This window comes from Macadamia integrifolia, chromosome 12 (genome assembly GCF_013358625.1).
Source record: "Macadamia integrifolia cultivar HAES 741 chromosome 12, SCU_Mint_v3, whole genome shotgun sequence".
Lineage (NCBI taxonomy): Eukaryota > Viridiplantae > Streptophyta > Magnoliopsida > Proteales > Proteaceae > Macadamia > Macadamia integrifolia.
In genome coordinates this window covers 24556001-24578826 of record NC_056568.1, presented here as the reverse complement: position 1 = coordinate 24578826, position 22826 = coordinate 24556001, and the positions used below count along the sequence as shown (strand labels likewise).

At 40.2% G+C, this 22826-nt stretch overlaps 2 protein-coding genes across 17 annotated transcripts; one reads left to right on the top strand and one right to left on the bottom strand.

Moving 5' to 3' along the window:
* Positions 1-1511: 1511 nt before the first annotated feature.
* Positions 1512-3710, bottom strand: LOC122094719 (putative pectate lyase 21). Its single transcript, XM_042665324.1, has 3 exons — positions 3363-3710; positions 2329-3131; positions 1512-2238 (listed from the first exon to the last, which is right to left on the bottom strand). The coding sequence occupies exons 1-3, from the start codon at positions 3642-3644 to the stop codon at positions 1869-1871; spliced, it is 1455 nt and encodes a 484-aa protein (XP_042521258.1). The 5' UTR covers positions 3645-3710; the 3' UTR covers positions 1512-1868.
* A 5007-nt stretch (positions 3711-8717) lies between these two features.
* LOC122057803 (nuclear transcription factor Y subunit C-3-like) lies at positions 8718-15087 on the top strand. Of its 16 annotated transcripts, none has more exons than XM_042620090.1 (5): positions 8718-9089; positions 9253-9322; positions 12292-12355; positions 12810-12968; positions 13901-15087. In XM_042620090.1, the coding sequence occupies exon 5, from the start codon at positions 13931-13933 to the stop codon at positions 14717-14719; it is 789 nt and encodes a 262-aa protein (XP_042476024.1). In that variant the 5' UTR covers positions 8718-9089; positions 9253-9322; positions 12292-12355; positions 12810-12968; positions 13901-13930; the 3' UTR covers positions 14720-15087. The 16 variants fall into 16 exon arrangements, with proteins under 16 accessions (XP_042476024.1, XP_042476026.1, XP_042476020.1 ...); XM_042620092.1 differs by having other exon boundaries at positions 12277-12355; XM_042620086.1 differs by having other exon boundaries at positions 12238-12355.
* The last annotated feature ends 7739 nt before the right edge of the window (positions 15088-22826 follow it).

The window sequence follows — 22826 nt, the reverse complement described above, 5'->3', positions numbered from 1 at the left end:
CTGATCATAAAGTGTGGATTGAACAACTAACAAGCGAAACAAATTAAATTAGGATTGATTACTGTTGAATAGACGGGGAAAAAAAATTAACAAGCCCAAAAAAAAAAGGGTGAGAGAACACATGGCAACCAATGAACATACAATGAGTGTTGTTAAGCTCCTGAGTAGCTGATCCAGGCTCCTTACTTTGAGCAATTGAACTGATACAATAATGGAGAATGACAAGGAATCGACATCAAATTAACCATCATGTATTCTCTTTCCAAAAAACCTGATGGTTCATTTGATGTATTCTCGTAAACATTTGGGTTTTCTAGAAGAACTTCTGTGATTCTATTTTCTGATTGCAACATCTCTCTTAATGCACATCTAAACGTCCTAGGTGGAAGAGTGACGTGGTATATATCCCATTCACAAATTATTATCTAATGAATTTTAGAATATCTAAAATTTCACACTGAAATTTAATTATTTACCTTCCCTTGTATTGGCGTGTATAATCATATTTTTCATAAATTATTATTATTATAATTTGTATGTTCATTTGGCGTAAACCTTACCGTGATTAAATATAAGGACTAGATGTACGTAACTTTACCCCGATTTTATGAAGAGGTAATTTCCACATTTGCATGACAGAATGACATGCATATCGCAATAGAACAACTTTACCATATTACACGTACTAATTACTAATCGAACCTGGCATACCACAAGCTTTTTATTTATTTATTTATTTATTAAAACCTTGCATTCCATAGAAGGATATGACATTTAAGAAAACCAAGATTTTTTTTTTTTTTTTCTTCTTTCGTATTAGGTATTTGCATTATTCTTTCCACCTTCACAGGGTAAGCATGGGACTTTTCGATGATATTAATATATTAGACACAGGAAAAAAGATCAAGTTTCTCTTTGACCTAAGAAATTAGGATGTTTACATCACACCCACTTTGATAGCCCTTTTTTATTTTCTGGCTAAAAATTTTGATCTCCTTTCTATCTATAGCCATTTTCAACCACACAAATTGTTGATTGCTGCTCACAACCTTCTTTCTTTGTCCACTTGAGAGTGGCTTCTCGCAAGATTGTGATTTCAAACTGCAAAGGGGGCACTGGTTTCTGTTTAGGATTGTGATATGGAGTATATAAGGGTGTTGACTGCTGCTGCTGCATGGAACAACTATTTTTCTCTACCACTTCACCAGTAACACAGACATTATGATCATACTGAATGGGTATACTGTGTATTAATCAGTTGATGTGTGTTCTTATCTTAGGGTCCTTGCTTGCTTGTTGGTTTCATTTATGTAAATTTCATGCTCTGTAGTAGTTTTTAGTAGATTTGTAATAAAGAAAGTCCTTACCTGCTTCTGGTGGAGCCCATAAAGAGCCACGTTTTAGTTTTGTATATCCAACAAACATTTGGGAATACACTAATTATTAATTAAAGAAACTTCTGCTTCACATTACACAACACTGAGGAAATAGATCAGGGGTAATCACCTCCACAAGGCAAAAACAGTAATCTATGATTATTTTTTTTTAAGGTAATTTGTATATATTAAGGAGAAAATAACATAAGAACACAAAGAAAGGCAACCGTTACAACTTTTTTTAGGTAGACTAAAAGAAAGGAAGAGAAGTCCTAAATCAAGCAGAACAAACCCCACAACAATTCATGTAATATAGAAACTAAAGCTTTCGCAATTGGGAAAAGATACTATTGAAGAGTTAAGTAGCCCAATCACAAGAGTGAAAATAGTACGATGCCCTTATAATGCGACGACTCAACCTAAACTAAGTTTGAAGTTAATCAAATCTAAGAATTAAGTTTTAAGTTAATTCTAATCTGAAAGCTAAGTAGTTCATGGAGTTTCCAAGCAATGTTTAAGTTTGGATCCAAATAGAACCCCAGAACAGTTGATCACCAGTTCTTCAAGTTTATCTGTGGGTCGAACAGGAACCACATAGTCATGAAATAGATCCCGAGGATTGCGCAATGTGCCATGGTGCAAGAACTGATGAAATTTAGCCCCCTTTAACAAAAGGTCTTTGAATGAGACTATGGTTGGTGTGATATCAGAGTTATAGTCATGGAACCATGGTGTCACCTCTAGCTTCTTCCCTGGATTGAACACATTTAGCTCTGAGTACACCTTGGCATATACCCTGGCTCCTATTGCATAATAGTTCCAATTTCTGTAATAGTTGTTTGCTACATGGCAATAACCCCATCTGTCATCAACAATTATCAATTAAATCAGAAAATAAAAACACAAGAATGGTGGTAATTAATTATTGATGGAAGATGTAGATGAACTATACCTGCAATGTGGCATCCTTTGTGTGGAAGACTCAAACCTATTCCGATGTACTGTAACCCTTAATATGTGATCAACAGTATCTTGGTCTGATGCCCCTAACAATAGATTGAAGTCGCACTTTGAAAGATAGCAATTAGAGATTGTAACATCGGTTGAGCCCTGTAGAACTGAAATTAATCCTAATTTTGCTTCTCTTGTAGTTATATGATCAATCCACACTTTTTTAGTTCCTTCAAACACATGAATGGTATCACTATTCCCAGTTAAGCTTATAGCAAAGTTATGCAAGATCACATTCTCTACGTGTCGAATGGCGATGCATTGTCCTATGATGGCCACTTCTACTCCTCTTCCATCAATGGTTGTATTTGAATGAATCCATAGCTTGTCTTTAAGTCTAATAATCATGCTCCTCTTGAATCTAATCCAAGCTCCACCTTTGTTTCCCCTCGCAAAATTTACAGCAAAACGAAGAGTACCTGGTGCTGGATTTTTTGGGTCATCATATGAGCTAGAGACGATGTAATATGGACCAAATGCACCACCAGTAACACCTCTTGCAAACCCATATGCACAGATTGGGAGTTTCTTGCCTTGTGCACATTGTGAGTACTGGCATTTACTTCCATCCACAACACAATCACTTTTGCTTCTCTCAATGCTACTTAGTGATCGTTTTAATGGTTGTTCATGAGTTGTAGTTGAGTTCTTGCAATGGTTGAGCTGGTGAATCAAGCTTCGAGCTTTTTTAGCTTCGATTATCACATGCTTAGAAAAATTAACTGCTTCACTAGAGTTATTAGCCTGCAAAAAAAAAATGTAAAGGAGGATGATCTGGGTTCTAAGTATTGATACAGATACCTGGCCAATCCTGAATTGAGTTTTGGTATTGCGCAAAATTGTAAAAACCCATTATTACGAAAAATATGGGTAAAGTATCGTATCAATATCGACAAAGACTGATACTTGGAAGGATCAAGTCCCTATTAAATACACTAAACTGAAAATACCCATCCAAGAATAAAATGAACTTACAGAGCGAGTGAAGTTTGTGACTGAAAACAGAGACAGATGATGAATCAAACTCCCTAAACCCTCCTCAGCTTCTTGAAAGTTGTTATTCAGAAAGTTGTGCAAAATGTAAGGAACTTGATGTTGTGACTTCAAGCCCACTTCGATTCCATATAGATTCTCAACTACATTGTTCTTCAATTCATCGGTAATCAAAACACCACAGCCTTCTCCAATAGCTACAGCAGAAGCAACCATATAAAGAAGAAATATACAAATGACAGCAAATGCATTATACCTCTCCATCTCTCTTCTCTCTCTTTAGTCTCTCTTCTGAGTAGGTTAGGTTGTTCGCATTAGTAGCTCATGAGCTCGTAAGTAAAATATATATACTTCCATCGGTCCATGGTTAGTCTAGTTGATAAACAGATTTTCCTCATGACTCGGATTTATTATTACAAAGTCATTCGCAATTTAGCACGGATTAAGATCCTCTCCAGCCGCCCTAAGGTAGCCACATCCGATGGTTGGGACCATCTAATTCTATTAAAAATTAAATAAATAAATAAATTTAAGGAGGAAGTTGCCGGTTGTGGCTTGTGCAGGTGTCGGCTAACCAAAATATGTGGAGAGAATCCACATATTGTGGAGCTGACCCGGGCTCTTTGGTTTTGAGCATTGAACTGCTACAATAATGGAGAATGTGAGGGAGACTACATCAAATGAACCATTTTCGATCTCTACCAAAAAAAACCATCAACGGTTCTGTTGACAGTGTTAGGGCATCAATTTTTACATGTGATGTATTTTTTGGACAATATATACTCATATAGTTCAGTGTCCTCTCATTGAAGATTATTGAACATAGGGTTGCCCTGCTTGGGTTTTCATAAGGAGCGATTCTGTGGGGACAAATGAGCTACGTGGTTCAATCCCACAACTAATTGTCCCACGTGGAAAGGTGATGTGGTAAATCCAATAACTAGATACCTGGGATATCGTTTGGACTCATCATATCTAGAATTTCAGACTAAAATTAAATAAGCATATATACTGTGTATTTATCCCAATCCAGTTATTTACAATAATTTTTTATTTTTTTTTATTAGTTTTTCAAAATTTTGTTTTACCACTGTGCCAATTAGGGTGTCAATTAATTGAGCTGGGCCTATTTCAATCGAACTAGTTAACCTTTCCTATTTTAAGAACTCACATTATAATTGACCCGTTTAAGTAATCTGACCTTATAGGCTAGACATAATTCTTTTTATAGACAATCAGTTGGATAGCATTTTTTAATCGGGCTATCAATAATTAGAATTATTGTACTTAAATGAACTATAAGCAGACTATAAACGAGCTTTAAATATGTTAGGCTGAGTCAAGCTATTAATTGATCGGTCCGAGTTAGATGTCCATTGGGTAGCACCTTTGTACTGAAAATGATCGATTATAATCGGATCCGGCTAAAATTGACATCCCTATTGCCAACTTCGTTTGGCCTTTGCTTTGGGAGTAAAAGACTTGGTTTGCCCTAAACCTTTCATGTGTGAGAGGCCTTTAGGCCTATCTGTTTACAAAACTATAATCTCATCGGATCTACCACATGCTAAATATTTTGTTTAACACTATGCATTTCCATAATGGGTGTGAGCTTGCGGTGTCAATCGGTTAATAAACTGGTTTGAGATTGGTAATGAGTCAAACCAAAATCAAACAATTAAGCCGAAGTTTTGTTCGGCTTTTTATTGGATTAGTTCAATGGGATGAATCAAACCATTATTGTATGGATTGAAATCGTCTGTAATTCCGATCTCGTACAATTCCGTGCAATACCACCTTCAGACGGTGACACGTGTATTGATACCAATACAATGGTCCAGATCTGGCACAACTAATAAAACATTAAATCATTGAAGATGCATTTAAATCAGATCTGGACCATTGTATTGGTATCAATACACGTGTTACCGCCTGAAGGTGGTATTGCACGAAATTGTACAAGATCAGAATTGCAGACGATTTTTTTCCTTATTGTATTGCTACAAATTGATTGCATTTCATATTAAACCGGTTGGTTTCTGATCAGCTTGACTGGTCCAGGTTACTACCTACGAGAAAACTTTTCTTTCCTTTTTTTTTTCTAAGTAGTTGGATGGCAATATCAAGTATTTGCCTTGTATCCCTCCACCTTCAGAGGGTAAGCATATGGTTCTTTGAACTATGATTGGTGAAGTAAGCTTAGAGGGTGGTTCCACTGCCCTAGGCATTGGTAGCTGCTTCGGTTAGTAGAAGCTGGTGAGAGGATTAACTCCAGTCGCATGCAAATGTGAATGCAGTGGATGTGTCGTGTTTGTGTGTTCCCCCTTTAGGATTAGGTTGGCCGTTGGCCCTATAGTGTTCAAGTGCCTCTGTTGGGCACTGTATGATGGATTAGCTAAAAAAAAGGGGAAGAGAGAGAGAGAGAGAGAGAGAGAGAGAGAGAGAGAGAGAGAGATATGGGGGAGAGTTTTCTCTCCTGGACTGTGGCCCCTACACTAGCACATGTATAGAAGTGCACGCAAAAACATCAATAGGTAAGGGGTTTGGACCTCTCAAAGTGGGTGATTCTAGAGCGGTTGTTTAATGTGTGAAGTCTTAGTCTTTCCCCTTGGCCCTTATGCAGCAATGGAGAGCTTTAAAGAGTTGGTAGTATTCAATATCTTGGAAAATAACACATTAATTCAAAAAAGGTAACGAGTTAGCAAAGAAAGCAATCTCTTCTAGAGGAGCTTCTTATTGGGATGTATATCTGGAGTTCATCATGCGAATGTTCTTTGAGATGTGCAAGGAAGATTCAGATTCAGATTTCTTAATTTTGAATTAATTTTTTTCTTGTTGATGGCAGTGTCGAAGGTGATGTTCAAAATCAATTTTGGAGTTGTGCTAGGTTTCTACGAATGGTGATGTCATAGTAGGACCAAGATTCAGGGTCTCTCTAGCATTTTTCTACCTGGGCCTGGATTCGTACTAGGACAGTATATTTATTGGTATTCTAATTTGTTTAGTAGCTTTGGTGATCCTTAACCATACATGGTGTGTTTATATTACCGATTAGGTTTAGCTGAATTGGGTTGGCCCCGATTGACCTTGACAGTATAATGAATTAAAGAATGGAAATATAAAAACATAATGAGGGTGGATGAAATGTAGTGAAGAATTAAAAACTATGTGTATGACAAAAATATGGATGTGATGATATATTTTATAGGATACAGAGGGTCGGGTTGAGACAGCCCAGCCAGGCCTCAGGCTTCAAAACCTCAGTCCAAGCCTGCCATGAGGGTTGAACAGTTCAGCCCAGACCTATTTTGGGCTCAGGCCGGGTTAGTGTTGGTTGTTAGGCTTTTTTGACACCCATAGAGCTTCTCACCTATTTCAGAGTTTATCTAAGATTTTTTATTTCTATTTCACTGAAATAAGGTGCAAAAATCAAATCAAACAACTTTCAAAATAAATTTTTTATTTTTCAAATCACAATTTGGCCAAGTTGTTGGGATTCAAGCATAGCAACAATTTCTTTATGGGGCTTCAAAAATAAGTTCTTTCCCAATCGGCCGAGACTTGTTACTTGAACCGGTAACAAAATCGAAGCTACTTAACCAGACCCAGAATCGTTAACTCTTAGACCTGGAACAAAACTGAAATTAGTAAAAGTCGCTTAATTGTAACCGTTTAAATAGAACCACTTATCAATCAGTTTCGATTTAGGATATTGAAACCATTTAACAAATGATTTGGTTCTGATTTATATCCTTCGGACATTGAACCTAATTAAAACCGAAACGGTTAACCGAAACTTAACCAGTTAACACCAAATATGTGTGTGTGTGTGTGTGAGAGAGAGAGAGAGTTGGCCTTTGCTTGCATCACGTTTCGCATTGGGCCTACAGTAGCCCATGTTTACAAGCCCACAAAGCCTTCAACTTAAGCCATTCTCGGTTAGATCGATATAAGCCCATTTAAAGCTAGCCTAGAAGCATAGAGTTGATTGGATGGCCATAATGGCCAAAGTTGAGCACTATAAGCCTTTTTTTTTTTCGGTAAATCGTTGAGCACTATAAGCCGACGTGGACCCAAATCGATCTTTTTTTTTTTTACCATTTTCCCTTTCCATACCAATCCATCGATACAGAATCGCTCCCAAATCTAGTAAGACCACCAGCTAGTTTTAAGTCCAATACCATTTCCTTGAACCGTACTCAAGAGTAGGGGTGTCAACCAGTCGGGTTGGTCTGGGCTGGTCTCGATCGGGCCTAGCTGGGCTTGGTAGGCCTATACTCTTGAATTGTGAATTGCCTATTTAAGGAATGCATGGGCCTCAATTGGGTTTTAAGCTTTAATCAGATTAATCGAACTTAATCGGGGGGTTAACATACCAAAAAAGCCTTAAACGACGGTCTTTTATTGTCTTAGATTTAACAAATTTTACTATTTTAGTATACTTTATTAAATAATCAATAGTTTAGAAAAATATTTATATTTTAATAATAATTAATAAAATATCAATATATACCTTATTCTATTTAGAAATAAAAATATACATATAAATGGTCGAGTTAAACATGTCAAATTGAGACCTATTAGAAACCCATTGGTCTTACTCTTTGTATTTTGTACTGTCTATTTATAGATGAGTCAGGACCTCTGTTAGTTAAAACGGGAACGGCAAAAAAACATTGTTCGGTACGGGCATGTTTTAAACGGATCAAAACGTGAACGGGACGGTCAAAAATACGGTAAAAACGGGAAAAAATAAAAAACGGACGATACATGTTTTAAACGTTTATATTTAAATAATACGGTGTCAAAAAAAGGGCAATATATAGACATAAATTGACATAATAATTCTCTAAATACCTAGATAACAATAAAAAAAAATAGCTCCGTTTTAAACGTTTCTATTTTAAAACGTTTATATTTTTCAAAATCCGTTTTTTTACTGTCAAAAAAACGGGACGGCGTTTAAAACGGCAAAAAAACTTTCAATAGCCCCGTTCCCGTTTTTTACCGAATTTCTGTGAAAAATTCGGCAAACGGCGTTTAAAACAGCAAAAAAACGGGACGCCGTTTTAAACGCGTTTTAAACGCGAATTAACTAACTAGGGTCGGGACTGAGCTGACTTGTTTGATAATTGAGTGCAAACCGGGCCGGTATTTAGACGGTTGGGATTGACACCCCTACTCAGGACTCAGGAGTCAGGAGACTCGGCACTCGGAGTGGAATCCTCGTACCCGGGTGAATTGTATCGGGTCGGGTAGTGGTCATTGTCCACGTCATCAACCAATAAAAATATTCAAGATTCATGTGAAGGGCAAAGTTGTCAGGCAAGAACGACAAAAGTGAAAGTTCGGCCGCTCTACCGCCGCTGCTGCACGATACCAAAGTGTCTCCAACCCATAGTCCCATCCCATACCGGTCTCCTTCCATCCTTCTTCCTTTCCAATTAAATCTGTAGAAAGAAAAAGGTTTAAAAAAGAAGCTTTCATTATTTCATCGCATCGCAGGTGCCATTGCACTCTCTCCTTCACTTTTGCTCCACTTCCTCTACCTTTCGATTCCCAACTACAAAGTTCAACAACCCCCGAATCCAATCTCTTTCTCTCACTATTTTAAAGGATCAGATCGCATTTACGAGTCTTTTTACGGAGGAAATCGCATCTTCCACCGAGGAAAAATCATAAAAATACAGTAAGAAAGGAGGAGAAAAGGTTGTACAGTCTTCTCGATTTCTTCACTCAGACTTCTCTTTTAGTTTTTATTAAAAAAAATTCTTCTTTCTCTCTCTAGATTTATCTTTGTTTGCTTCTTTTTAAGTTTCAGATCGTTTGATGTGAGATTTCTCTAATCTTCTAGGGTTTCCGTGTCGTACAGAATAGAGAGAAGCTCTAGTCTGAAGTTCGATTTCGAATGACATCTATCTGAAGTATAAATTCTCAAGAAGGTATAAACTTTTTTCTATTTCTTCCTCACAATCGTTTGTTTTGTTTATCTTCTTTATTTTCTTTTCCGTGGCAGTTCGTTCAATGAATGATCTCTTTCATTTTTCTGTTTCCTTTTCTTTTGTAATCTTATTGTTGTTAGGTAACTTTTGGTTGTAGAGGTACTCGGGAACCCATGATCCTTAGGGTTTACAAATCGTAAATCTATCCAAACTTCATCATGGTCGGTCTCCTGGAGTACTCTAAACAGTTAAAACAGTTGCTTTTGTAATGATGATTACGGTTAAAACTGTAGCTATTGTGAGGGGTTTTAGCTATATATTGCATAATAGGGTTTACAACTTTCGCCCAATCCATCATGTTCTACATACTGGGGGTACTAATTAGACGAGAGGTGACAGTTAGCCAGATTACATGGCTTATTTATGATGGTTTATGCGGTATTTTACGTTACGGGACCTCCTATTTTAGGTGGAAATTTTTATGATACTTGTTCTTGCTGTAGTTAAAGGGTAACTAATATAATCTACATCTTCCTGGTAATAATTAACTGTGCTGGCCCCGCTTCTTTTTGTCTATCATCAACCAAGTCTCGGGTCATGCATGATTCTCTGTAGGGGGCTTTCTTGGTGTATGCATGTAAGGTTTGGTGGGGATGGGGGGTTGTTGAAGGTTCTTAATTTTTGTTGTCGTTCATGTTGTTCTACTCTGCTTGATTACCTTTGTTCCAGAATCATAAAAGCTGTTAAGGCGCATGGTCAAGTTCGTTTTTATTCTCTCTGTTGGTCCTTACTATTTTTTTTAATCAATTGGCAACTCTTACAGTCTCATGTCATGGAAGAAAGCTTTCACGTGCAAATAGTATGGTATTCATGGTGTTTTGGCTAGCGGTTTTTTGTAAGTAATCATAAACCATGAGGAATCAGGTACTACAGGACATTTCATAAATGTCTAAAGTGGCCCACCTTTCCTTCTGATGGGGAGAATCTTCAGGGTTGGATTTGGTAGGACATACTTTCGGTTCTTTTTGGTTTAAATTGGTTTTGATTTTTGTTTTTGGTTAAGTCTCCTTCAAGTAGCTTCTTCCCTGAATTTCTCCGCTGTAAAAATTTGGATAACATAACTAAGTAAAGTATGCACTTCTCCTTATTCTTTTCTTCCCTCATCCTCTTCCTTTGGTTAGTTATTATCTGTAGCTTTGGTGGAGCATTCCATTACTTGGTTAAACAACAGTTATGGGGGCTGATGCCAAACCTTGGCATATCATTCCTTTTTCTGTCTGTTGGGACATTTAACCTGGTTGTCTCATTTTCTGAGACATGAGTGACGTCCTTATCTTTTAACTGAACATGTTCTTTTGAGACCCTGCTTTTGTTATTCCTGCAGGATTGAGTTCACAGAAGTGCTGTTTCTCGCGAAGTAAATTACTTTGACTTTCTCTTGTTAAACAGGAGGTTGTGTCTTGGTTTACTGGTCTGTTGTCCATTTTTCTTTTGCATCCTTATCCCCTCCAATTTATGTTGTACTGATAAATTTTTTATTCATTAGCTACATTTGTAGTGTGATAAAGATGCTTTATTCTGATTAGCTAGAATGTGGACTAGTTAATTACTAGTTGATCCACCACTAGCTTCCAGATGTATACCAACTTATGTAATGGTGGATGGTGTTGAACAGTTGGTTGAGTAGAGCCTACGGGGTGTTGGTTAGTGCCAAGGCCACAGTCAACTGACTCGAGTGTGAACTAATTTGTATATGCTTTTAATCTGATTATAAGTTGATGTTATTCCCCATGTTGTCCAATCTGTTATTTGCATTTTTTTTTTTTTTTTTTGATGGGGTAAACTTGTCCTATATGCTTTTTTAATTTAAGGTATACTTTCTCTGTTAAATGTATTATGTTGATCTCTGGTACATGACATTGATTGCCTTCTATTTTTTATTCAAGAACATTTTATTGAAGAAAGACTCAAGGGATTAAATGAAATGATTCCAATAGTCCATTATTACATGATCTCCTTAATTGAATAATATTTCTAATTTTCACCATGAGTTTGTATTGCATTTGCATGGACAAGTCATGGAATTCAGTAATGGTGTAGAGTTAGTGAACTGTGAGAAATAAGTTGTATTTACATGACATTATATTTAAAGAGTATTGATTACTCTCAGCTAATAATTTCAGATATTAACAGGAAATATATGGTATCAACCATGCAAATTCTTTGAGTAGCTCTCATATACCCGCATATCTATGTATTAAGTTCAAGAAATAATTCATTTTTCAATGTTGGGACAGAGGACACTTGAAATGGCAGGGTGATGGCTCAGAGAATGTGTGTTGAGTTAGAGAGGATTTTATCTTATTGTAACCAAGATATGCCTGGGCAGGCAGGGTTTGTCTAATCCACCCCGAATGGTTGAATTAGTCATCTTTGATAGATTAATTGATTGGCCCGATGTTATCCTTGTATTCTCCCCCAACCCCTTAAGGTATTTTCTATCAGTAGAGAAATAAAATTATTCTGTATGGCTGAGAAGGTAACTGAAAAGATGAGAGGTTTTAGAATGAAGTGTTTGGGGGGCTTTGGGACTGGGTTGAGGGGGTGAAGTAAGACCCAATTGGGTTTAAAAAAGAGTCATGGTGATTGAGTGGCAGCCTGGTCAGATGATTCAGCCTTTTTCCTGGTCACAACTTATGTGGATGATAATAAAGAACAGTTTTGTGGCTCATGAGTCATGAGAACTGCCTCCAGCCTGGCTAGTTTCTGGCTTGAGGCTAAAGGGATGTTGATGAACTAACCCTTAAATAAAAATATACCTGCATTTGTGTCATCACTTTTCTGACTCACACATTTCTGTTATTTTTTGAGAGAATATGGACTTGTCTGATCAACCAAGGTTAAATTGACTTCAGTATAATCTCTATGTGGAGTTGATGATCGAAACATATCAGATCTTGGTGGTGTAGGAAAAGCTACCGGTGGAAGTGAGTTTCAACTGGATCAGCTGGTGTGGGAATATCATTGTTATATGTGAGTTACTATCTTCTTATTCTGATTTCTAATTTCAGTGGTTGAGGAGTTACAAAAGTGTGTGATAACATGCTTAGCCAATCTTCTTGAATACTGCAGGTTGATTATCCTGTTTTCCTGCTTCATATCTAGTGGTGTGGCTAAATTTGGCATGCTGTGGTTTTCTTATTTCTACATTACATTACTGAGATTTTACTGTCCTAGAATTTCCTATAGTTACTGTTTTCCTATCTAGGCAGGGAATGAAATAGAGATGTGCAGTGGATGGTGGTTTCCTATATGTTGAATATGTGCCTAACCTAAAATTTCATGTTCCCCATATTGAGAATGATATTATTAAATTGGATGAGGAATTCATCTGCTTCAACATTAGTGACTGTAACCGCCAAGGGGTTGTTGCTTTCTATGAAATCCCTGGATCTGACAATTCTGGTGCAAATCTGTCATGAACCAGTGGTCCAAAATCATTGGCGGCGGTTACCAAGCCTTGAAGCTCCTCCTCTCTATCGGATAATGAAATTTTGGAGAGTCGACTCCTCTTAGCTGTACATACTATTTAGAGAGGCCTGTGAGTCTGGCTTTACTTCTCCGGCTCCCTTTTCAAGCTTAAGAAGTAACTCTCTTTTTCTTCTCTTTAATGGTGCTACTTAATAATGACAAGCCTCTTCCTTTTTCCTCATTAATCCTGACATCCTCTCTCTCTCTCTCTCTCTCTCTCTCTCTCTCTCTCACACACACACACACACACACACACACACACAGAGATCCCCCAAGGGTGGGGGGTGTTAGCTATCTCATAGAGAGCATCCACAAGAAATTGAATTTGCCTAGAAATGGATGCATCTTTTTGCTTTCTCCTATTGGTGTTCCAGAAGTCCCTTTTTGTAGTCCTGGAGAGACACTGATATTTCATAGGAAAATCTTAAACTACCAGTTAGTTCCTTGTATAACCATTAAAAAAAGCATAGAAGGAACTTATTTGCCATTGTTAATATAGTATTTTTTTTTTTTTTTTAAAGCCATTACACTTTTTTTTAAGAGGGGGGGGGGAACAAACATGTGTTCCAGGGCTGCTTTAAACATTTGGTGCTTTTTAAATTTGTCACTCTGCTGCTCCTGCATGTGCTACTGTTTTCACTCAAGAAATGTCACTTCGTTCCCAGCGATTTTATAAAACCAGCTGTTTGCTGACCTGGAAAAGACTTTTGGATGACAAGGAAGCTTGTTTAGGTATGATTGAGAGAAAAAAGAATCTAGCCATATGAATATATGATGGATTGGAGTCCTTATGGACGAAGATCTCTTCATTTTTTTTTTCTGGAAAATAATATGCAAAAACTTAAAAAGGGAGTTAGTTTCCATAACTTTGTATTATATTTAAGTAAAGAATTTTATGGTTTTTAGACCAATACAACTAGCTCTTGCTTTTAAGCAACTCCTGTAAAATATTTTCTTTTGAAACGTGGGCATGCATTATTTCGGACTTTTAACTTCACTGAGTGCTATTTTCTCTAATTATTTTTTTTCATTTTGCTGTTGAACCAGACACATAATTTCTGCTTACTAAGGGGTACGATGGATCAGCAAGCTCATGGACAGCCCCCTGTCATGGGAGTGGTTGGTAGTGGAGCACAAATGCCATATGGTGCAAACCCATATCAAGCTAACCAAATGATGGGGGCCAACTCCTCTGGAATTCAATCTCCTGGTCAGCCAGCAGGTTTCACAGCTTCGCCTGCTCAGCTTGCACAACACCAACTTGCTTATCAGCATATCCACCAGCAGCAGCAGCAGCAACTACAGCAACAACTCCAGTCTTTTTGGACAAGTCAATACCAAGAAATTGAGCAGACAACTGATTTCAAGAACCATAGCCTACCACTGGCAAGGATCAAGAAGATCATGAAAGCCGATGAGGATGTACGAATGATATCTGCAGAGGCACCTGTCATATTTGCCAGGGCCTGTGAGATGTTCATCTTGGAGTTGACACTGCGCTCATGGAATCACACAGAGGAGAACAAGCGGCGGACACTCCAGAAGAATGACATTGCTGCAGCGATTACAAGGACTGATATCTTCGATTTTCTGGTTGATATTGTGCCCAGAGAGGATCTGAAAGATGAGGTACTCGCGTCAATGCCCAGAGGGGGATCCATGCCTGTTGGAGGTCCAGCAGAACCTCTTCCTTATTACTATATGCCATCTCAGCATTCACCCCAGGTTGGAACTCCAGGGATGATCATCGGTAAGCCTGTGGTGGATCAAGCACTGTATGCTCAACAGCCTCATCCTTACATGTCTCAGCAGATGTGGCCTCAACCACCACAGCAACAGCAGCAGCAACCACCCTCAGATTCGTGATCGGAGAGGACAGTAGCTTTAGCTGTCGATGGGGAAGAAAGTGGAACCTATAATCTGTCCGTGAAAAGTTTGGAGAACAGTGCAAGTGGACAACTATATTTGTAATTGCTTGGTTTTAGGATACATATGTGACTCCAATGGCTTATATAAGCTCAGAGATGGAAGAAAGCATGGCATCGGCTTTGTCCAATGCCTTCATCTTATACTATGTTAAGATAAGTTTGTTCCCTTTAGTTATTCTTCTCCTTTTGAAGAAAGCATTGGGCTTACTTGTTTTTGCAGGACTTTTGGGACAAAAAAATCTGACTTCCTCCAAATAATTGATATCATTCTCTGGGAATGAGATCTCAATTTACTGTTGGATGCGATTTTTTTTCTTTCTTTCTATGGTGGAGATATTTGCACAACAATTCATACCCATTAAAATTTTGTATTTTCAAAACTTAGTATTGGCCTATTTGAATGTTAATCAATCCTTGATGTTTAAACACCTGTAAACCACCCCCCCCCCCCCCCCGGTCATTTACTTGCTTTCTGACTTCAGAGAACTGAACCAGCTCTCAAGAATCCGTCCACACATCTATGGATTTGCACCCCAATAACAATGGTCCTTTGTTGCACCCCAACATAACGAGCTTTTTTTGCTGGAATTTGCTGAACTATCCAGAAATTGGAACTAATAGAATCTAGTTTCCGGTAGATTCACAAAAGGATCTTTAAAACGTGACATCCAGAAGGAAGGGGTAGCAGATGATAATGAATGGATTAATATAGTATGTCGGTATGACCTGCACAAGTGAGCTAGGTAGATTTGGAGTGAGAATGGAAAACTTAGTATGCAAATAAATAAAATCCTTAAGACATCTCTTTAACCCCTAGTAAATTAATTAATTAATGAATTCTTATCCTCAACTGATTCATCCTAACTGAAAATGGCACCACAATTATTATAGTCGATTTGTTGACCTGGATAATCAGAGAATAGTTCAAGAATAGATTTAATTTTCAAAACATCATCTCTGGTTGCTCTACAAAATAGAAATGTATCATCAGCAAAACATGGATGCAAGATTTCAGAACCAAAACGAGCAACCCTGATATCCATAAACACATTTTGATCACCATATAGACTATAAAATGCGGGAAAGGACTTCCATAGCTGTGATAAAATTGTATGGACTCAAGGGCAACCTTGACTAATACCCCTTGAATGGTTGGTATTCTAAAACAGCTTCCCTCAAGTTTAATAGAGTAAGACACCAATGAAATAAGATGACCAATGAGGACACACCACAAAGTGCTAAATCTCATAAACTCAAAAATAGCTCTAATAAAACCTCATTCCAACCCATCATAAGCCTCTGACATATCTAACTTAATAGCCATATAACCCAATTTCCCCTTCATGAGTTAATTAATAAAAGATCTCCTTGGCAAAAATGATATTGTCAGAGATCACTCTTCCAAGTAAAAAGCTTGAAAAAGAGAAATAAACTTTTTGTGACAATCTTATAAGAAACAACGCATAATCTTATTAGTCTAATGTTATGAAGTTATCCTTTTCTAGAAATAGATGAGGGTATGATTCATTCCAAGGGTAAAAAATTAAGGATGTCAAAACCTAGCTCAAATTGGTCAAACGGACCGAAAAAACCTGGACTGAACCAAAACGATCCTTATCGTATTTGTTTTGGACTGGGATATGATGGAATCGACTGAAAATTGGATTGCATCAAACTGATCGATATTCGAGTCAAAAACCAAACCGAATAAAATTGATAAAACCCTATTATAAATAATCTTATTTAATAATACTCACACACTCATTGATAGCTTTTGTACTCATACTCATTGAAAGATGAAAGACGTCAATTTCCCCCTTTATTAACAAGCAGTTTCTTTAAACTCGGGAAAACGATAGACCAACAATTATAAGAGATCTTGTTCAGTTATAAAATATATAAACTTATTTTCTTAAGGTTTGACAAAGAATGTCAGCCAATTTCTCTACTCCAAGTTACTCTCCCTATAGTTTGAGTTTCCATTGGAATTTGGTTTTAGGTGCCAAAAGGAAACACTGATTGCAGATTAGCCCATACAAATGGTTTATTTGTTATTTGTATAACGATGGTGTGAATCTGTGATCATGATTTTCTTCAATTCTCTTTGGATAGAATTATTACATAGTAAATACCCAAATTTCAACTAAAGGAATGGTTTATACTAGTCATCATTTTTCCAATGGTTGCAATCTATAGTACACGAGCTATAAAGAGCTTATTGTAATCATATGGTCCTGATGATGTTTATCGGACCAACTTGATAGGGTCTGGGTTATTTTGTACATATAGCTTCTTTATAAATACTCTAGCATACCTCACTTAATTCTGGTTTTCTGTTAACTTCAAATCTGATTAAATTTACACTTATATTTTTAGGGTAATTTATAGTGTCACCTCCTAGAGACTGCCAGTTTTATAGGAACATCCCTCTGTTTAATACCAAATTGCGTTCAGACCTCCTGCCGTCAATCTCTGTTATAGAATATACGTCAAATGCTGATATCAACAGCTCCTTTTTTTCTTTTTCTTTTTTTCTTCTAAATATCATTTTACCGTTAAAAATGGTGAAGTACCGAAATTACCCTCTATTACTTGTAGTCCTCAAATCGAGTAAACCCTAACTCACTCTCAGTTACAACGGGTAATGACTCACTCTCAGTGAGTTGGAGAAGAAGAACTTACCTTAGTACAGACCAGTGGTGATTGCGAACCCCCTCTGGCAACGTGTGACTACAAAGAGGCGGCGAAGTTAGCTTTCTTACATGTAATTTTTATTTTACAACAAAGAATAGATGAATGTAGAGTCTAAGACCATGTTACTTCGATTAAATTAGTGAAAAAGGGAAAGCTGCTATTACAGGTTTTTTAAAAGTAATAAAGTGAGTAACAGGGAATGAATTGGAAACTGCTTACCATACTCTTTTATACTTACATAAATTTTCTCATTTTTTTTCTCTCTATTCTCTGTTCTCCATGGGAAGTTAACAAGTCTTCACTCTTCATTAGAATAAGGAAATAGAAAAGGAATGCGCTACGTTTTCTCACTGGCACAATGGAACACATTTATAGTTTCTTCGAACTCCCAAGTCGGTGATCAGATCAACCCAGAATTAGTACCCAGTTTGAAAAGGAATGATTAGGATTTCGCATTTGAACAGATTCACCATAAGAAATGGTATCTTGGAAGTGCCTGAATGAAAAATTCTCATTCAACTGATGTAGTAGCTAAAAAAAAAAAAATCTTTCAGCCGAACTAGGTGGAAAAACAGAGAAAGAAAAATACAAATCTTCAGTGATGGAGCTGTTCACGGCGACCTAAGATGGCAGCGATGGATGGAGGACTTCTCGCCAGCGTCGAAAAGAGCAATACTCGCCCACGATGGAAGTAGTAGTACTCAACAGGGATGGATGGAGCTGAACTCGCAGGTATGGAGAGGAGGAAAGAAGGGGAAAATGAAATGAGAGAGTACGGTGAGAAAGAGGGGTATTTTTTGGATAATGAAAATGGGTTACATATCAGTCTTATATACATAAGGGTTTGATACAGCCAAATCAATCACTCGGTAGGGTGAGGGCACGCGTCGCCCATCGGGACACGTGTTGCCCACCAGATAGGGAGTACAAAGACTCTATCACGTCGTTTGCATGAAGGGAATATTCCCCACAAGAAGGACAGATGTATTGGAGCGGGACTCGGAAAGGGAGGAAGGTGGACCCAAGAAGGACAAGGGGAAGGCAAAAGGAAACCCTAGACCCGAGGAACCTTATAAGAGGGCCCGAGAAGAAGGAAGAAGGTAAGTATCAATACCCACACCATTACTCCCATACTGAAAACTGTGCGGCCGACCCTAACTTGAGCGTCGGAGGACTAACCCCGGGCAAAGCTCCGGGCCTCTGCCGTTTGTGTTTGTGCAGGATCAACTCGTACGGGGTTTTTGGCAGCAACAGATTGAAGCCGTCTGTGGGAACGATAGTAATGGTGGGGAGAGCCTACAATTGCAGGAAGATAAGAGCAGCGTCAAACATGAACATGGGGGAAGAACCTTCAGGGGGGCTTCCTCCCTCGGCGGAGATAGGAGGAGAAAGGGGCAATGATGACCGGGAAGTATCCATAAGGTACCCGCGCACAGGCGGATACTTAGTACGCGAAGATAGTGATCCTCCGCCCCCTCCTGAAGCGCAAGAATACGTGACAAGGGAGCAATTCGAAGCCCTCCAGGACAAGTATGACCAGATGGTCGAGGCAATGAAGGAGGTCTCCAAAGCTGTCTCTCAGAAGACAGGCGGAGCACCGCCAGGCCCCCACATCCAGCCTGAGAGGGCTCGAGACGAGGACCGGAGCAGTACAGGATCTATAAGGTCCGGTCATAACCTTCGAAACTGAGTAGTGAGGGAAAGTCCCACACACCGAGGTAGGACGCAGCTTGCCGCCAGAGAGCCACATGGGGATCCGCACCGAGGAGACAATGAGAGGCACGAGGACTCGAGGTTGAAGCGGATGATCCTAGAACTGAAAGATGAGATCAAGAAGGTGGCAGAAAATCAGACGGGAACCCACGAGCCAGACCTCACTAATGACACGGCTCTAGCTGATGAGGTCATGAGGGATCCGCTCTCGATCGACTTTCGCCTACCCAAGTATGACACTTATGACCGGTCAGGGGACCCCGTCGATCACCTGGAAGGCTTCAAGGTCGCCATGCAGTTCCATCGGGTCTCGAAAAACATCATGTGTCGTGCCCTGCCATTGAAATTCAGAGGAGCGGCGAGGCTATGGTACAACTGTCTGCCGACGAAGTCGATCCACAGCTTCAGCGACCTAAGTTACTTCTTCGTGAAGGGATTCTCTAGTAACCAGCCCCTTCAGAAGACTACGTTGAACTTGACCAACGTCAAGCAACAGGAAGGGGAATCGCTGCGGAACTACATGAAGCGCTTCCAACAAGAGAAGATCACAATCAGAGGCCTAGACCAGAAAGAAGAGTTCACGGCCCTGTTAGGAGGCGTTAAGGATAAGGAGTTGAAAAGGTCCCTGGCGAAGCATACACCTAGGAATCTGACCGAGCTGAGAGCTCGGTGCGATAAGTACATCCAGATAGAAGAAACCCTCCAGGCCAATGAAGAAGCCGAAAGGAAGGCAGTAAGGAAGAGGCTCTCAAGGGCCAACGACAAACCCTCCGAAGAAGGCAAAAGACGAAAGTCTGAACGCGGTCGGGCACCCAGTCCACCAAGGAAGTTTGAGAAATACGCACCCCTGAACCGGAGGCGAACAGAGATACTAATGCAGATAAAGGATTCCTCGGATGCCAGGGCCATGAAGTGGCCAAGAAAGATGGGGCGACACCCCGAGAGGCGCAACATGGACATATATTGCCACTTCCATAGAGACCATGGCCACGATACCGAAGACTGTTGGCACCTCAAAGGGGAGATAGAAGGGATGATCCGAAGGGGATATCTGGGCCGATTTGTAGACCGCGAAAAGGAGGATGCTCAAGACGGTAATGGCCATAGGGATAACCGCCGGAGAGATGGCAGAGGTCGCTATGAGAGAAGGGGAGCTACCTGTAGAACACGAAGGGACCAGACACCCGAGGAAGCTGAGCGTCGCCCCCGAGATGGAAATAAGAGCCCAACTAGAGTTATAGCTACCATCTGTGGAGGCCCAGCCGCTGGAGAGAGTTCAGTCTCTGCCAAGAAAGCAAAGGCCTACACAAGAAGCGTACATATGGCAGAATGGCCGAACAAGAAGGCGAGGACGGGGACGGTTATCTCCTTCTCAGATGATGATCTGGAAGGGGTACATACTCCGCACAACGATGCCCTGGTTGTCACCATGACCATAGCGGACTCCAAAGTGAAGAGGATCCTAGTGGATAACGGCAGTTCAGTTGATATCCTGTTCCTTGAAGCTTTCCGGAAGATGGGCCTAGACGAGGGAAAGTTAAAAAAGGTCGAACACCCGTTGCAGGGATTCTCCGGCGTTCCAGTGAAGGTGGAAGGGTCGATTGAGTTGCCGATAAGAGCCGGCAGCGGGGATCGCCAAGCGACGGTCATGATCAACTTCCTGGTTGTGGGCATTACATCGGCATACAATGCCATACTAGGAAGGGTTGGATTGAACCTATTAAAGGCTGTCGTCTCCACACCCCATCTCAAGATGAAATTCCCAACCAAGAATGGTGTCGGGGAGTGTCGGGGCGATTAGGAGGCATCCCGGAGGTGTTACGCCACTACCCTATGGGGAAAAGAAAAGGCGGGCGAGGCGCTCCCGATAGAGGATCTGCGCGATGATGCCAGTTATCAACGGGGGGAGCCGACCGAGGATTTGGTGCAAGTTGAAGCCGAAGAGGGGGATGACGCTCAGTAATTTCAGATTGGGGCTACCATGCCAAGGTTGCAGCGAGAAAGAATTGTCTCATTCCTACGGAACAACGCTAACGTCTTCCCCTGGTCGGCTTCGGATATGCCCAGAATAGATCGAGAGGTGATAGAACATCATCTGAATGTTAGCCTGATGAAGAAGCCGGTGCAGCAGAAGAAGAGGACTTTTGCCCCCAAAAGGCAGCAGAAAATAGACGAGGAAGTGGAGAAGCTGCTGAAGGCCCGGTTCATCCGTGAGATCCAGTACCCGGAGTGGATATCCAACGTGGTAATGGTCCTGAAGGCAAATGGGAAGTGGACGATCTGCATCGACTTCACCAACCTGAATAAGGCCTGCCCGAAGGGCGCATACCCCCTACTGAAGATAGACCTCCTCATCGATGCCATGGCAGGATACGAGGCATTGAGCTTCATGGATGCATAATCGGGGTACAATCAAATCAAAATGTCCGAGGTCGATGTCCCGAAAACATCCTTCATAACCGAGGGTGGGCTATACTGCTATGAGGTCATGCCTTTCGGGCTAAAAAATGCAGGGCCACCTACCAAAGGTTGGTGAATAAAATCTTCAAAGGGATGATCGGAAAAACCATAGAGATATATGTGGACGATATGCTCATAAAAATCCTGAAGGCGGAAAGACACATCCAAGACTTGGAAGAGGCGTTCCAGGTGCTGAGACAGTACGGCATAAAGCTGAACCCAGCAAAGTACGCATTCGGAGTAGCCTCGGGAAATTTCCTCAGCTTCATCGTCTCGAAGAGAGGAATTGAGGCCAACCCGGTCAAAATACAAGCCATTCGGGACATGAGGTCACCCCAGAATGTGAAGCAAGTCCAGGAGCTAACGGGTCGGGTCGCCGCCCTCGGGTGATTCATGTCTCGGTCTGCAGATAGATGCCTCCCCTTCTTCAAAGCACTAAAAGGGACCAAAAAGTTTGAATGGACGGAGGAGTGCGAAAAGTCCTTTGAACAATTGAAGGAGTACTTGACCGCACCCTCGCTGCTGACGAAGCCGAACACCGGGGATACCTTGCAGCTATACCTTGCTGTATCGACAGTAGCAGTAAGCGCAGTACTAACGAAGGAAGAAGGAAGGCAACAACAGCCAATATACTATGTCAGTCGAACCCTTATAGATGCCGAAACAAGATACAGAAAGGCAAAAAAAATGGCGTATGCACTAGTGACAATGGCAAGAAAGCTGAGGCCATATTTTCAATCACATACGGTATGTGTACTCACAGACCAGCCCTTGAAGAAGATACTGCAGTGGTCGAATATGTCCGATCGCCTGGTAAACTGGGCCATAGAGTTGGGAGAATTCGACATCCAGTACAAACCAAGGACCGCAATTAAGCACAGGCCCTCACGGACTTTATCGCCGAGACGACGCTCCCTGACAACCCCCAGGAGTTTGCTGAGGACCGAGGAGAGAAAGCATGGACATTGTACGTGGATGGTGCTTCCAACAGCGCAGGAAGTGGCGCAGGAATCATGTTGATCAGCCCCGAGGGTTTCAAAATAGAATACGCCCTACAGTTCGACTTCGACGCCTCCAACAATGAAGTAGAATACGAAGCGTTAATAGCCGGAATTAATCTGGCTCGGGCTTTGATGGTAAAGGAGCTGGTAGTGCATAGCGACTCCCAGCTCGTGGTA